Source organism: Chanos chanos, chromosome 1, assembly GCF_902362185.1.
Source record: "Chanos chanos chromosome 1, fChaCha1.1, whole genome shotgun sequence".
Taxonomy (NCBI): Eukaryota; Metazoa; Chordata; class Actinopteri; order Gonorynchiformes; family Chanidae; genus Chanos; species Chanos chanos.
The window spans coordinates 27,693,977-27,707,505 of NC_044495.1; the positions used below are offsets into that span (position 1 = coordinate 27,693,977).

General features: G+C 40.0%; 1 protein-coding gene across 1 annotated transcript; it reads right to left on the bottom strand.

Annotated features, from left to right (window-relative positions):
- Window positions 1–3,606: 3,606 nt before the first annotated feature.
- Window positions 3,607–13,498, bottom strand: sult4a1 (sulfotransferase family 4A, member 1). Its single transcript, XM_030789231.1, has 7 exons — window positions 13,330–13,498; window positions 8,385–8,515; window positions 8,045–8,125; window positions 7,513–7,639; window positions 6,857–6,951; window positions 5,938–6,076; window positions 3,607–3,719 (listed from the first exon to the last, which is right to left on the bottom strand). Exons 1-7 carry the CDS (start codon window positions 13,496–13,498, stop codon window positions 3,607–3,609), a joined length of 855 nt encoding a protein of 284 aa, XP_030645091.1.
- Window positions 13,499–13,529: the final 31 nt, after the last annotated feature.

Consider the following 13,529-nt stretch of genomic DNA (forward strand, 5'->3'; position numbering starts at 1 on the left):
ACCATTACATACAGTCAAGCTGTATCGAGGTTATCAGTCTAAATCAGCTTTGTCCTTCTGTCATTGACTCTAGTACTGTAAGGGACCAAAGAGCAGTGAGATCAGTATTTGTAAACAACCTCAATACACAAAAGCCACAAGAAACTGGGATATGCAGTTCATTGGGCATTGTAGTATTGATGGATACAAAGAAATAAGAAACTTTACTAGTACAGCATCTCTCATACCATGATGGCAGCTAAGGTTTAAAATTTGTGAAAGTTTCCAGTAAAACCACAAACTGAAAAGGAGACATAATTATAGCAATAAAGTAAAAACACACATTGATATGAATAAAATACGCATAAAACATTCAAACATAAAAGTGCCATTCAAATCTGGATGAAAGATAAATGGGAAGTAGAATCAGTAATAGTTGAACCAAAGAATGGCAATAGAAATTTTAATGTTAAAAGGTGAATGTTGAACTGCATCTTCCTCTCTGCATCACATAGCATTTGAAGAGATCTTGTGGAACAGGTGAAAAGGACACTTTGGGCGACGTCCGCTTTTAGAATTTAGGTCCACAAAAAAGCCTGTCAGTTTGTGTACCTTTGCTCTTCATGGGTACACCACCAAGTCTGCAGAGTTGTTTTTCTGTGAGGAGTTTTTACTCATCCAATCCATACATCAGTGGAGTAATAAGAGCATCAACGTCATCACTTGTGAAAGAGCAGTGGGACTGTGTGTAATTAACACAGCTGTTTAGATAATTAGATAAAATGATGAAAGATCTTACCTAATGGGATCGCCCATTAAATCAACAATGGATGTGTTTGTGTAATCTGTAGATCAGGTCTTTCACTGTCTGTTGCCAAAGATCAGGTTGTAATGGTCTAACTTTTTTCAATCCACAACCCCACATTTGCCCCTTCAACTATCGTGCTCTTCAGCCACATGATGGCATTGTGGAGCAACAAAGTCATGATGACACACAAACTAAGAGAAAAATGCAAGATTTGATCACAATAAATTTTATCCTTATTTAATACTGTGCAATTACCAGGATTAGAACTAAATATAATTTAATTGAACGAGTTCCCAAAATGTAAATATAGGAGGTATTTGAAGTTTCATGAAACTAACATTCATCGATTAAAAATTCTTTTGTACCTTATGCTTGAGTTTTAAGATATAGGACCCTGCTAACAGAGGGGGAAAAAAAAGAAGATATTTCCTTTTCCTCTTGAGTCTGTAATTAGATTACAACCGTGCCCTTCACATCAAAGCGTTTTCCATGTTCCCAGGTCAGTAGCGTGAAAAAGTATTAACCCTGAAAATCAACAGTTGCTAGTTCCAATTATGTCTAACATGCTGTTACTCTTATGTTTAAAAGATGTGGTCAGTATTAGCAATGTACTGAACCCAAACATAAACAGAACTTTTGTGAACCGTTCTCCCAGACGGAATAAGACACTACACAAAAACAGACACAAACCCAAGCACACGGCCTGAAGACACCACTTTATTAATAAATCAGCAGGCAAGCATGAAAAGAACAGTATAATATGAGCAACCCACCCAGAGTTAAAAACAGTAAAAAGCAGGCTAGCTCAGTGGTGTGTGGGGTTCGTGGAGACACAGAGAGAATGAGCATTACTAGTGCGTCGGGTGAGAGCCTGCAGTAGAGGCAGCCTAGAGCCTTCAGTAGGCTCAGATTCAATGCATCCACACAGTTTAGACATTCAATAGTAAGTGCCAGGAGAAGTGGGATTTTGGCGGGGGGGGGGGTCCAAGTCACTTGAGTCCCAAGACTTGAGTTCACATGGATCGGAATGACATTATGACCCCTTACTGGGAATGGAACTTGAATGTTCACAAGTCCACCATGTTGCTTATGCCTTTATTGAAGAGCGAGGGTTTTTTCTGTTTATTCGTTGTTAACAAGAAAATGTGTACTTCTGATCCTGCTGAACAGGACCATAGTCTATCTCACAGTGTTCTGCACAACTGCATGAATATCTTGGGTTGCCAAGTTCAGTTTGATTCAAGTGCTGGTACTCTGATAGTGAAAAGAGACACTTCACTGAAAGCGGTCAGGTAGAATGTCATGACATTGTGTCACATCCTAACTTTGTCAACCCATGATGTACTAAACTGCTCTGTGAAGGGACCTTTGAACAGAGTCAAAGTAGCTGAAAATGATAAAGAAATCACAAAGGTGAAAACAGAGCGTTACTAAGGTGTTTATCTCAGAACCTCTGATGTTATCTGACAGACGCACTACATACGCTCAAACCCTCAGTAAAGCATTCCACAGAAAACATTATGAGCAAAAGTTTAGACTGGTCAAATCAGTACAGGGCACCTACAAAATGAGAAAGGACCTGTAGCTGCTGTGATATTGCTCATTCACTGAAATGACTGATGACAGACCCACCAACCCACACATACACTGACATGTAATGTTCACATGCAAGAACTCAGCTCAAAATACTGCCCTTATTACAAACATCTGAGTCAAGATATCTGTTCTGTCTGCTTAAAAAGAACAATTTTGAACATTTTGAACTTGACAGCAGTGTGTGGGGGAGCCCTCTGTGAAAAAATAAGGTAAGAGGAGGGATCTGAAATAAGGATGAAGAGCCCACAGCTCTAAACCAATCAGCATTTAACACAGAGGCAAGGTCTTGCTCATTTTGATTCACTAAAATCCCTGAAGCATAGAGTCAACCAGAAGCCAGGATACCGGTCACCATGAGAGACTCCTCCCTCAAAGCAACACACACACACACACACATATCATCATCATCTCATAACATCTCTAAAAGTAGTGAGGTTCCTTCAGGTCAATAGCTTAAATTTATTCTTCACAAATAAATAAATAAAGCATTTCATGAGTGCACACTGTGAGTTAGCTCTGTACATCAAGCACTGCCACACTGACATTGTACTGAAGCTTCTCACCAGACTTAAAAACTGTTGATACCTTGTATATGTATATAGTGTTCACAAACATACTGCAAAAACATGAAATGAAGCTCCTGGCAGAAGTTTTTTTCCTCTGAATACTGATCTCAGATCAGCTGTCTCCAACATTAATGGTTGGACTATGATACAAATGAACAGACTGACTGAGGTCCAGCACTTTGAGCAACTTCATCAAACGCATAAAAGAACCAACAAGCTAGAAGTGATCAAACAAAGTGTATAATGGGTCTGCAGTTGCAGGCGAAATAAGACCAGGCATTAGATACAGCTCCATTTGTGATTGGACAAGGGCTCCAGAGCTAGAGGAGAGACTGGCTGCATAGCTTGCAGCTAACCCAGCTTCCCCAGGTAATTCAGATGATTGTGTCATACATTCCTGTCTCAGTTTCTTTAGATTTCAATTTCAAACTCTGAACTCTGATCCCTCATTTGATCACAAATGGCACTATATGCCATGCCAGTTCCTGTTTCCAGTGCATTCACTTGCATTAACAAACATGCTCATAGGGTCCTGCAGCAACAGGGGGGAGGGCAAAGAAGGGAATGTCTGGTAGGCTGTTACGTGTCACATGGTGCAGGTTGATTGGTTGACAGATTGATAAATAAACTGGCAGTTCATTGGGTGTAACGGCTCTCTCACAGGCTGAAGTCAAAGGTCAGGTCAGACTTGCCCATCTTCTGTCGGTACACAGCATCAAACTTGTCATTCATGGACACAGTAAAAATGTCCTTCCACAACCCCACACGACCTGTTGCCAAAACAGAACCAAAAGTGAGTATCTAAACTTCAGCAGAGCTCTTGAAACGCTCTCTCTCAAGTCTCTCGTCTAAGGGGAATGCCGAGATATTACATATAAATGCAGTGTGTGGTCTTCAGGGAAGATTTTACTGCTAAATCCAGTCAGAAGGGTGGTAAGCAGTAGTAAACGAAGCATAACAGGACAGGCCAAAAGTTGAACTGGTTGTTTGTCCATTGACCTTAATGGTTCTGATGACAGAGCTATGAGACCCATGACCTGGCCCCCTTTAGGCCGTGTGATATATACTTAAAATCTGGACAGGCCATTCTGGGGGTGGGTTTGATGTATTCTCACTTACCTCCTCTCTCCCTCTCTCTCTCTGTCTATCCATGTGCACTTTACATCTAAGGCCCTACAGTAAACAGTTGATCTTTTCATGACCAAGGCATGCCAAGACTCCATGCACTAAAGGAAAAAAAAAACAAATAAAATGCAAACAAAGAATTTACAATAACTGAAAATGTAATTAAACAACAAAATGATGATTCAACATAAAGGATTAATTTTTCATAAGAGTGCTTATGACAAAATGAATAAAATGAACATTTTAATATTTCTTTAATATCGGAGCATGCAGACACTGTAACAGAACACACAATGAAAAAAAACCCAGATTAAACAGATGAAATTAACATTGAATCTTTTTTCTTTAAAAAGCTTTCTGTCATCAGGAAAGGTCTGTCTGAACATTTTTATTCTCTTTCATCACAAGATGGCACCAAGCAGCCGGCGAGACCAACACACACGGGTGTGTATGCATATGCTGATCAGCAACATGTCTTTGTTTTTTCTTTTGTAGTTTGATATACCACACCTTACATAACCTAAAGTTAGCTCAGCGTTGACTCGTCAAGCACTCACAACACACGACACCTTTCTTCAGAAATATACACATACTCACACACAGGACTAAAGATCACTGGGCATTTGAATGTGTTTTTCCAGGTCACTGTCTCAAAGTCCCTGTGGCTCTAGGTGGCAATGTGACGTTTGAAATCGATAAGACATTGGGTCGTCCAAGTGCAGTCAGCAGTGACATTGTGTGACAAAACTGGGCTCAGTGAGTGGTCTTCTGATTCCAGGAATACATTCAACCAAAATCCACAAACCGTAAATCATATTTCCATGAATACTGATTGCGATTTATCATATGAATTCCAGTTCATTTAAGTGGAAAGTATGTTAGAGCTATACTTCTGAGAGAGAAATCACGTTCTGTATCAAGGTTAGATAGGAACTGAAGCAGGCTTGGAATTTCATGGTACTAGTAGCCTAAACAAGCACTGTGAGGAAAAAGAAATAGACTATATTTTTGAATAATTAACATAGCCTATATGATGCATCATCATAGGCAAGAGAATGCAATTTATTTTTGTTTATTATTTTTCTTAAGACATTATCTCAGTCTGGCTTACTGTCTGGTGGGCATGTTTGAGCATAAAACAGCTGCAGACTATTTTGAAACAATGCTTTGCTGAATTATAAAAAGTATTGTATCTATGATGATATGGAATCCTCTGAAGTGCCCCAAACCACACACACCTCACACAAACTACTAAAACTATTACCACAGTTTTGCTGGCTAATGACAGCTGACACAGCGTCCTTCCCTAAAATGACATCAGGTGACAGTTTCGCAAAAGTGGCTTTAAAGATTTCAGCTTTTTCAGCTCTGCAGCTCCATTCCTTGTTGTGGGCTTATATCAAGAATAGAGCAATGGCAGTACCAGTCAGGATCATTTCAACAGTCATTCTCAAATAAGGGCTGCTGTGTTGTACTTTGAGGCCCACAGACAGCACCAGCCCACGGAGCATTTTCCTGGTATGTCAGACAGCCAGCTCAGGCCTGCTCCATACGACACATGACTTTTTCATTGTCACACTGGTATGGTCTACATTCACTATCCACTCTTTATTACTGTCTGAGAGGTGAGAGAGTTCAATTCAATGCGTAACATTCCATCTGCGCAATGTCACAACACACATTCTGCCTAACCACCAACTCTCTCTCTCTCTTCCTCTCTCTCTCTCTCTCTCTCTCTCTCTCTCTCTTTCTCCCTGTATTTATACACACACACAAAAATAGATAGATAGATAGATAGATAGATAGATAGATAGATAGATAGATAGATAGATAGATAGATAGATAGATCTTTCTCTCTCTCACCCCTGCAGATGGACAGAGCCTCTGAGTTGCAGCATTGTTCAATTAGCTGACTGCAGCTCTCCACCATGCTCTCCAGCTGGGCTTTGTCACAAGAGACGCCAAGAAAACGCGCCAGTTGCTCAACCAGGGTTCCCAGGTCCTACACAGAGAAAAAGAGAGGGAGAGAAAGAAAGGGAGAGAAAGGATGGTGGCAGGAAAAAGAGAGAGGGAAGAAAAATCATACATAAATTAATGTATTCACATATACTAAACCTAGAAAAAAGACAGTTAAAAAAAAACAGCAAAAAATTATTTGCCCTGACATCAGAGTATTCAACTAATTGTAGTCCTATTTTCATCCATTCATTCATTCATTCATTTTATATGTGCGCAAAAGATCCTTTGAGAACTTCTATACTTTACTCAGTATTAGACCTGAACACTCAATCTATAGGCACTTTTAACCTCTCACACAGTTACATGCATTACAAGACAGATCTGACACTGCGAAATAGGGATGGAACAGAACGTCCTGTTTCTGCTGTAAGTTATCTTATTAATACCTTACTTTAGAGGAAGCATTTCTAGAACATGCTGAGTGACTTCATGTATGTCTTTGTGGGTGGGTTGCAAACATATGTGAACTCTGGACTGCATTCTGTCTTTCATTCACTGTGTCTGTGTGTGTGTGTGTGTGTGTGTGTGTGTGTGTGTGTGTGTGTGTGTGTGCATATTCATGTCCTGAGTCTCGAAGTATAGATTTTGGGACCTTTGGAATGACAAACATAGCTACACCGATACAGACCTCTCCTCAACAACTAAGCTGCTTAACTCTAAGCTAGCTATATATGCCTGAGTGTGTCTATGTGCAGGCATGCACGAGTCTGTACATGTGTGTGTACATGTGTGTGTGTGTGTGTGTGTGTGCGGTCTACAGTACCTTGTACATGTCCTCATATTTCAGAAACAGGACATTTGAATCCATGCGGTGCTCCCAGAACTCCTGAACATGTTCAAACCAAGATCCATAGCCCACTTTGAGCAGAGAGAGACCAAGATGTAATTTCAATCGAGAATCAGAACAGTTCTTACAGAGAGAGAGAAAAATGTGATGTAAACAGTTAATCCAAATGGCTTTTGCACCTTTGACAATATTCACCGCAGCAATATTTCATTGCACACTTTCAGAGAAAGCAGCAACAGAGTATTAAATGTTTCATTACATTCCCTATAGACCTTAGGGATCTAAGTTAATCTTAGCTTTAAAAATGAATTTAATCCGAAGGCCCCATAACTGCATTTATATTTATTTTACCCTCTGTTCATTTCTAACATTCAACGAAAATTGAAAGAGCAGTACATATAAATAAAAAATATTACAATAATTTGATGTGATGGATAATAATATGATTCCAATAATGTGTACGTGCATGTGTGAGTGTGCATGCACGTGTGTGTTTGTGTGTGTTCGTATGTGTGTGTGTGTGTGTTCGTATGTGTGTGTGTGTGTGTGTGTGTGTGTGTGTATGTGTGTGTGTGTGTGTGCGCGCATGTGTGTGTGCACATGTGTGTGCATGTGTGATGAGGATCGCTCACACTTGTCGTTCATAAAACGTCTGCAGAATTCCTGAAATGTTCCACGGTAGCTCATGGTTCTTAAAGAACGATGAAACTGGTAGTATGACACCACCAGATCTTTAGGGTTCCTGGCCATATAGATGACCTGTGTGGATACACACACACGCACACAGAAAGAGAGAGAGATAAATACTGGTATCTCAGTTGTGAAAATAAAACAATAATGAACTCGATAACTTTAAACAAGAAAATCACCATGCTCATCAGTTCTGCAGAACATACGCTGACACACACACACACACACACACACACACATATATATATATATATGCATATGTATAAGGAGACCGTTCTGCTTTTTGATGGCCACACTACACCATGTCATCCTACAAAGTCATCTCAGCTGTGTCATACCTAGTTCAAAAGCTCTACGGACTCCGGTTTTTGACAAAACATTCCATACTAATTGAATACCTTTTTAACTTTTTAATACTAATTCTGAACTAAGGGCACACTTCCAATATCTAACCACATTTGTGCTAGCGCTCACCTTGCCCTCCCCATTATGCATGGCGGTGGGGAGGAAGCGGTAAGGCAGATGACTTTTGATCAAGCGAGGGGACGTCAGCTCCTGTGGTGATAAATGGGGAAAAATGCACTGTTAGAGGATCAATCACTCATAAGACTCCACACTGCAGCATCAGTAATGTCAGTGTTACTGCAATATTAGGGTTTCAGACTAATAACATAGATGACATTTCAGTTTTAAAAACGACGCACTTGCAAATGTGATTAGAGAGTTGGGTTTCTTTGTTTGAAATGGGTGGTATTTGACAGTGAAACACAATCCCGCGAGGAGTGTGTGTGTGTGTGTGTGTTCGTGCACAAACCTGGATAATGTCCAGACCAGGTTGGGGATATTCCAGTACAGGAAGCTGCTCATCAATATTCATGAGCCCGATTTCATCTGGATCAGCTCCCTGACTGACCAAATACACAACCTCCTGTAACAGACTTGTCCCTGTGAAAAATATTGACAGTGGGAGAAAAAGAGATTTAAAACTGCTTTTCTTAAACATTTGTGAAAGACATGAATCTTATTGTGAATACACTGCTATATTTGTTGCATGCAACAGGCCCTGACTTGCCACCCATATTATAATCTTCGCTGGCCAAACCCAAGACATCATCAATTCAAATCAGAGTCTGATGCAAGTCCAATCCTTGCATGTCAGTAATTAACGTTCATGCCACAGGCCCCACTAATCAAGCATCTCTGTCCAATTTCCAAGGTATTTAAAACGTCTGAATGATGTTTAGATAACATGGTGATGTAGCTTCACTCAATTCCTAGAGAGACCCCCCAAAAATGCAGAGGGACACAGTTTCAAAACATTCTGTTTTGTACTGTAAGATTCTGTGAATCCCAATGAGAGGGCGAAAATTACTTTCAGTGCTCTTTGGCACAATTTCACAGTTCACATAGTGTGTACTTGACGTATAATTAAGTTCATGGTTTGAACAAAACAAAACAGTGTCTTCTGTGTTCATAGTAAATTATCAGGCTTCAGCAAATGCTAAAAAACAAAAAGTACTTGATCTCATCATCCCAAGGCCAATTACATTTCTGATGATATAACCCACAGCAGCACATCCTTGCGAGGATAACTTGCTAACACATACATAGGACATATTTAAAACTATAACAATCTCTAATCACGCATAGTGTCAACACTTAAATTATAAATTCTGTTTGTGTAGTGTAGGATGTAGTGTGGGAGTCCAAACACATGAATAATATCAGAAAAGTGACAGTTAACTCAGAGAGGCACAGAATAGTCTTTGTCTATACATTGCTGGTGTTTAAATGTGTGTGTGTGTGCGTGTGTGTGTGTGTGTGTGTGTGTGTGTGCGCGTGCGTGCGCATAACAGATGGAGAGGGAAAGAGTTTAAGAGTTCAAGAACATTAGGCATTTAGACATTTTGAGACAGAGGGAGGAAGAGATGGAGAGGGAGAGATAGAGAGGGAGAGAGGGACAGGGAGAAGGGAGAAATAGAGAGAGACTGGCCTTCTCTTACACCACTGATCAGGCACATCTGAGTTCAAAAACCTTATGAAAACCTCATTGTGGAGAAGCCAAATGCTCTTATCAGACATTCATGCCTCTGTCAATATCACTGTCAGTATGTTCTAATTCTGTGTTAATTTCAAAGTTCAGATTTGTTGCTCGTGATTAAACAAAATTTAAAAAAAAAAAAAGGAGTTATAATCAGAAATTCACGACACTCATCAGAGGCCTTCTCTGTTATGTGATGTGCATTCATATATTTACAGTCTCTGTTATGTGATGTGATGATGTCACATTTCTGCTCATTACAATTCATAAATTATTCACATGATTTTACATAACAAACTCTATCCTAAGGGGACAACACTCAGTTTCTTCAGTGACTCTGTTCTCATTGGCTAATTATGAAAGAAGTGAGAGTCAGTAAACCAGTGATGACACAGTATCTGTTCCAAAACACTGAAGAACATTAAATGGACAGAAATTTAGTTTATATGTAAAATGTGAAAGAAGGCCTGAGAAACACATACACACACTCACAAATACACAAAACTTACAACAGATCCCAACAGTGAAAAAATGCTTGCAGGCATACATGAGGCAATAACTGTTTTCTACATCATTAAATGATTTATGAAGAAGTCCCAGACAACACACAGCTGGCTAGCAGCACATTGTGAAATAGACAAAAGGGTCACACCATTTTAAAGTCATAACAGCCAAGGCATACACAAACTATGCTATGGAGTAATATTCAATTCCTCTAGAGCAATATTCAGTTCCTCTCAAACACAGTATGCTCAGCTTTAGTATGTAAGAGGTAAGCAGCAATTGAGTCAAATAACATCTTCGTCTGCAACGAAGTTAAAATAGAAAGAAATCAGTATTGATCTCACTATCAAACACTTATAATGAAAGCTGTAGACTTAGTGTTTATAAGTTTCTCTCACAGTGGAGTCTGTGAACCTCCTGTATACCTGTTGTACTGCATAGTCAGGTTCTGACTGACTAACACTGAATTGAACTGATCAATTGCTTCATGATTTGTGGAAGATTTGAATCAAGTAGGTTTATATATGGCTACATTACATCCTTGATTCAGTGAGTTCCAAGAACCGGAGTTGGAAAATATATTGTGCCAGTCAGTAGTTTAGTGAGTGACAGTAATAAACACAACCTTGAGCAAAGTGGTCCAGTGATGCCACCAGCACTGAAACCTACTGATCAGTCAAATGTGACTGACTAATTCCATTGGACCTTTAACACTTTGTCCATAAATTAATGTTCACAGTGATGTAGTCAACACCAGTCTACACTATGCATTAGACTGTGGTAACAATCTGCAAAATAGAGGCAATGGTCAAGAATTCGTCACAAGTAAGAGCAGGACTTAATATAAAGCCACGCAGGTAAAGGTTTGGTGATCAGAGCCTAATCCCATATGTACAGTTCACATCACAGACAAACACATGTTTGCTGCCTTTTCTCATGGCAAGCTGCACTGTGGCTGTGCAGTTTCTCTGTGTGCATACCTTAGGGTATGCTTGGGAGAAAAAAACGTACACGGCCTAATTCTAACACCTTCAGCCTGTTGTGGTTGTACAAAACCGGTTCCAGCATTCTCTTCCCAACCAATTTTCATTGTATTGTCGTCTATTTTTTTTTCTTTGATTCACCGTGACAGATTGTGTACATGATTTCAAATTAAATTAATGAGTAGTATACATCTGCAACATCTCTGACCCCACCCCTTCTCTCCAATCAGCAAAATCTCTGACCCCACCCCTTCTCTCCAATCAGCAAAATCCCTGACCCCACCCCTTCTCTCCAATCAACAAAATCTCTGACCCCACCACTTCTCTCCAATCAGCAAAATCTCTGACCCCACCCCTTCTCTCCAATCAACAGTCTGCGCAGGCAGTTCAGTTCATCAGTTAATCATTGAACTACCAGTTCAACCTGGTTTCTGTCCATTTACTTTGTTTGCTTCAGTCTATATATACCCTTCTGTTTGACTTGTGGATTTGCAGAGTCTCTTGGTTTAATTAGTGCACGGAGCTGAGCTTATCCTGTTTCAAGTCCTTGGTCCCTGTTACTTCTGTGTTTTCACTCCTGTCTCCTGGTTATTGATTTCTGGTGTAGTGTTTGATAGCCTGATGACCATGTATTGAACTCTGCCTGTTCATGACTGTGATTTTGGATTTAAATAAACATGTTCAGCACGTGCGTCCAATCTCTTCCTTGCCCATTCATAACAGTGTCACATTAGTTTGTCCTCTTCTGAATGTACATTAATGAGAAATAGAAAAAGTTGAAAACAAAGAATTTTGGAAATGTTTATTCCCACACTAGAATCTCACTGCTTTCTCAGATGCACTTTGTGTGTATTTCAGATGCTATGAGAACATATTTGCTCCTCTCTTCAGGCACAGTAATACACTGGAAATGGAAAGTCAGCACTACACACAGAGCGCTGTCCTTGCTTTCTTCAGTAGTGGTGCCCAGAAAACACACAAACTTGCATTTCATTCAGCCCCCCTACAGACCCAGATGACATGCTTCACTGGGTAATAGAGGAGTCAGCAGATGACCTGCCGTGGAGAGCTGTGGATGTAGCATGTAGCTGTAATATATTACATGTCGTTGTGCAGCAGAATATGATTAGAAAAATGACCCTCTCTCTCTCTCTCTCTGTGATATGATATCACATTCCAGGCCAACTGTAATGTATCCATTCAGGGAAAGACAGGATGTGTCTGCCATACGCCCCAAAGCATCCATAGCCAGTAGACAAAATAAACCACTAAGAACACTCACTAATGCAGAACTGGCATTTGTGGATCAGTGTATATTTAGATCTAATGTAAATAGCACTTCAAAGAAGGTTAAATGGAGAGAAATGCTAATAAGAGGAGTAGTTAGCTGTCAGGGATCATTTGAACAATTCAAAAGACATATTGCCTATAAAGCCTGGAAAAATAGTGTTTAATTGAATAAACCCATGTATGATTCATCTGATTGCCATCAGACATGCGTGAAGGGAGGTGGACGCTATCCCATGTAACCGTGTTGTTGCTGAGACCCACCCGTGATTCCGCAGGTTGACAACACTGCACGTCATGGGGCACCTCTGCAGTACGCCGCATCGCCTGTTCTCTCCACGCGGGCAAAATGTAAACATCAACTTTTTTTTTGGCACGTTTCATTGCGTTTTCTGAGATCGTTATTGAAGGTTACTGAAACATATCTAATTGGTCTGGCAAAACCTAAGCCTTAAAAAGTAATATCGGTGTAGTGTCGTGAAATACGGGTTCTATGCAATTAGCCATATGGCTTGAGTCTTACGGCTATATTAAATATATAAGCCTATTCCACGGAAAACTGATCACTGATTAAATGTCAAACAGGCCCATAACTTTGCCAGTGTAATGTTGTCAACTCTGCTTTGACATTTCAAGAATTGAATACCAATGCATTTACAAATCCTCTCAATTTATTTATTTATACTATTAACAAAATATTGAAACAGGTAGCCCATGGGCTAACCAGGGTAACCCATCGAGAAAGACCTTGGAGGACGCACTTGCTGCTTTGTAAATACTTATTGCTGGGAGAAAAAAATATTCTACTTTCCAAATAATGAGTCAATAGAGATCTGTTCGTAGCTGCATTAAAAATAACCATATGGGCATTCTCCATAGCCAGATGGCACCGCTGCGCAATCTTATCAAAACCACTAAATCAAAAGAACCATTCTTTTGTTTACCTGACTTAGGGTAAGTGACGATCCATATGTCGCTACTTCTGAGAGAGAAGTTGGCAATCTCCTCCATCTTCCCTCGACAGAAAGGAGGAAGACGAACTCCATGATGCTCGAAGTATTTGCTCTCGTACTCTATCGGGGTGCTTGGTGTATCTACCTCGCTTTCTGCCATCCCTAAGAAAAGTGTAACAACCACAAATTTA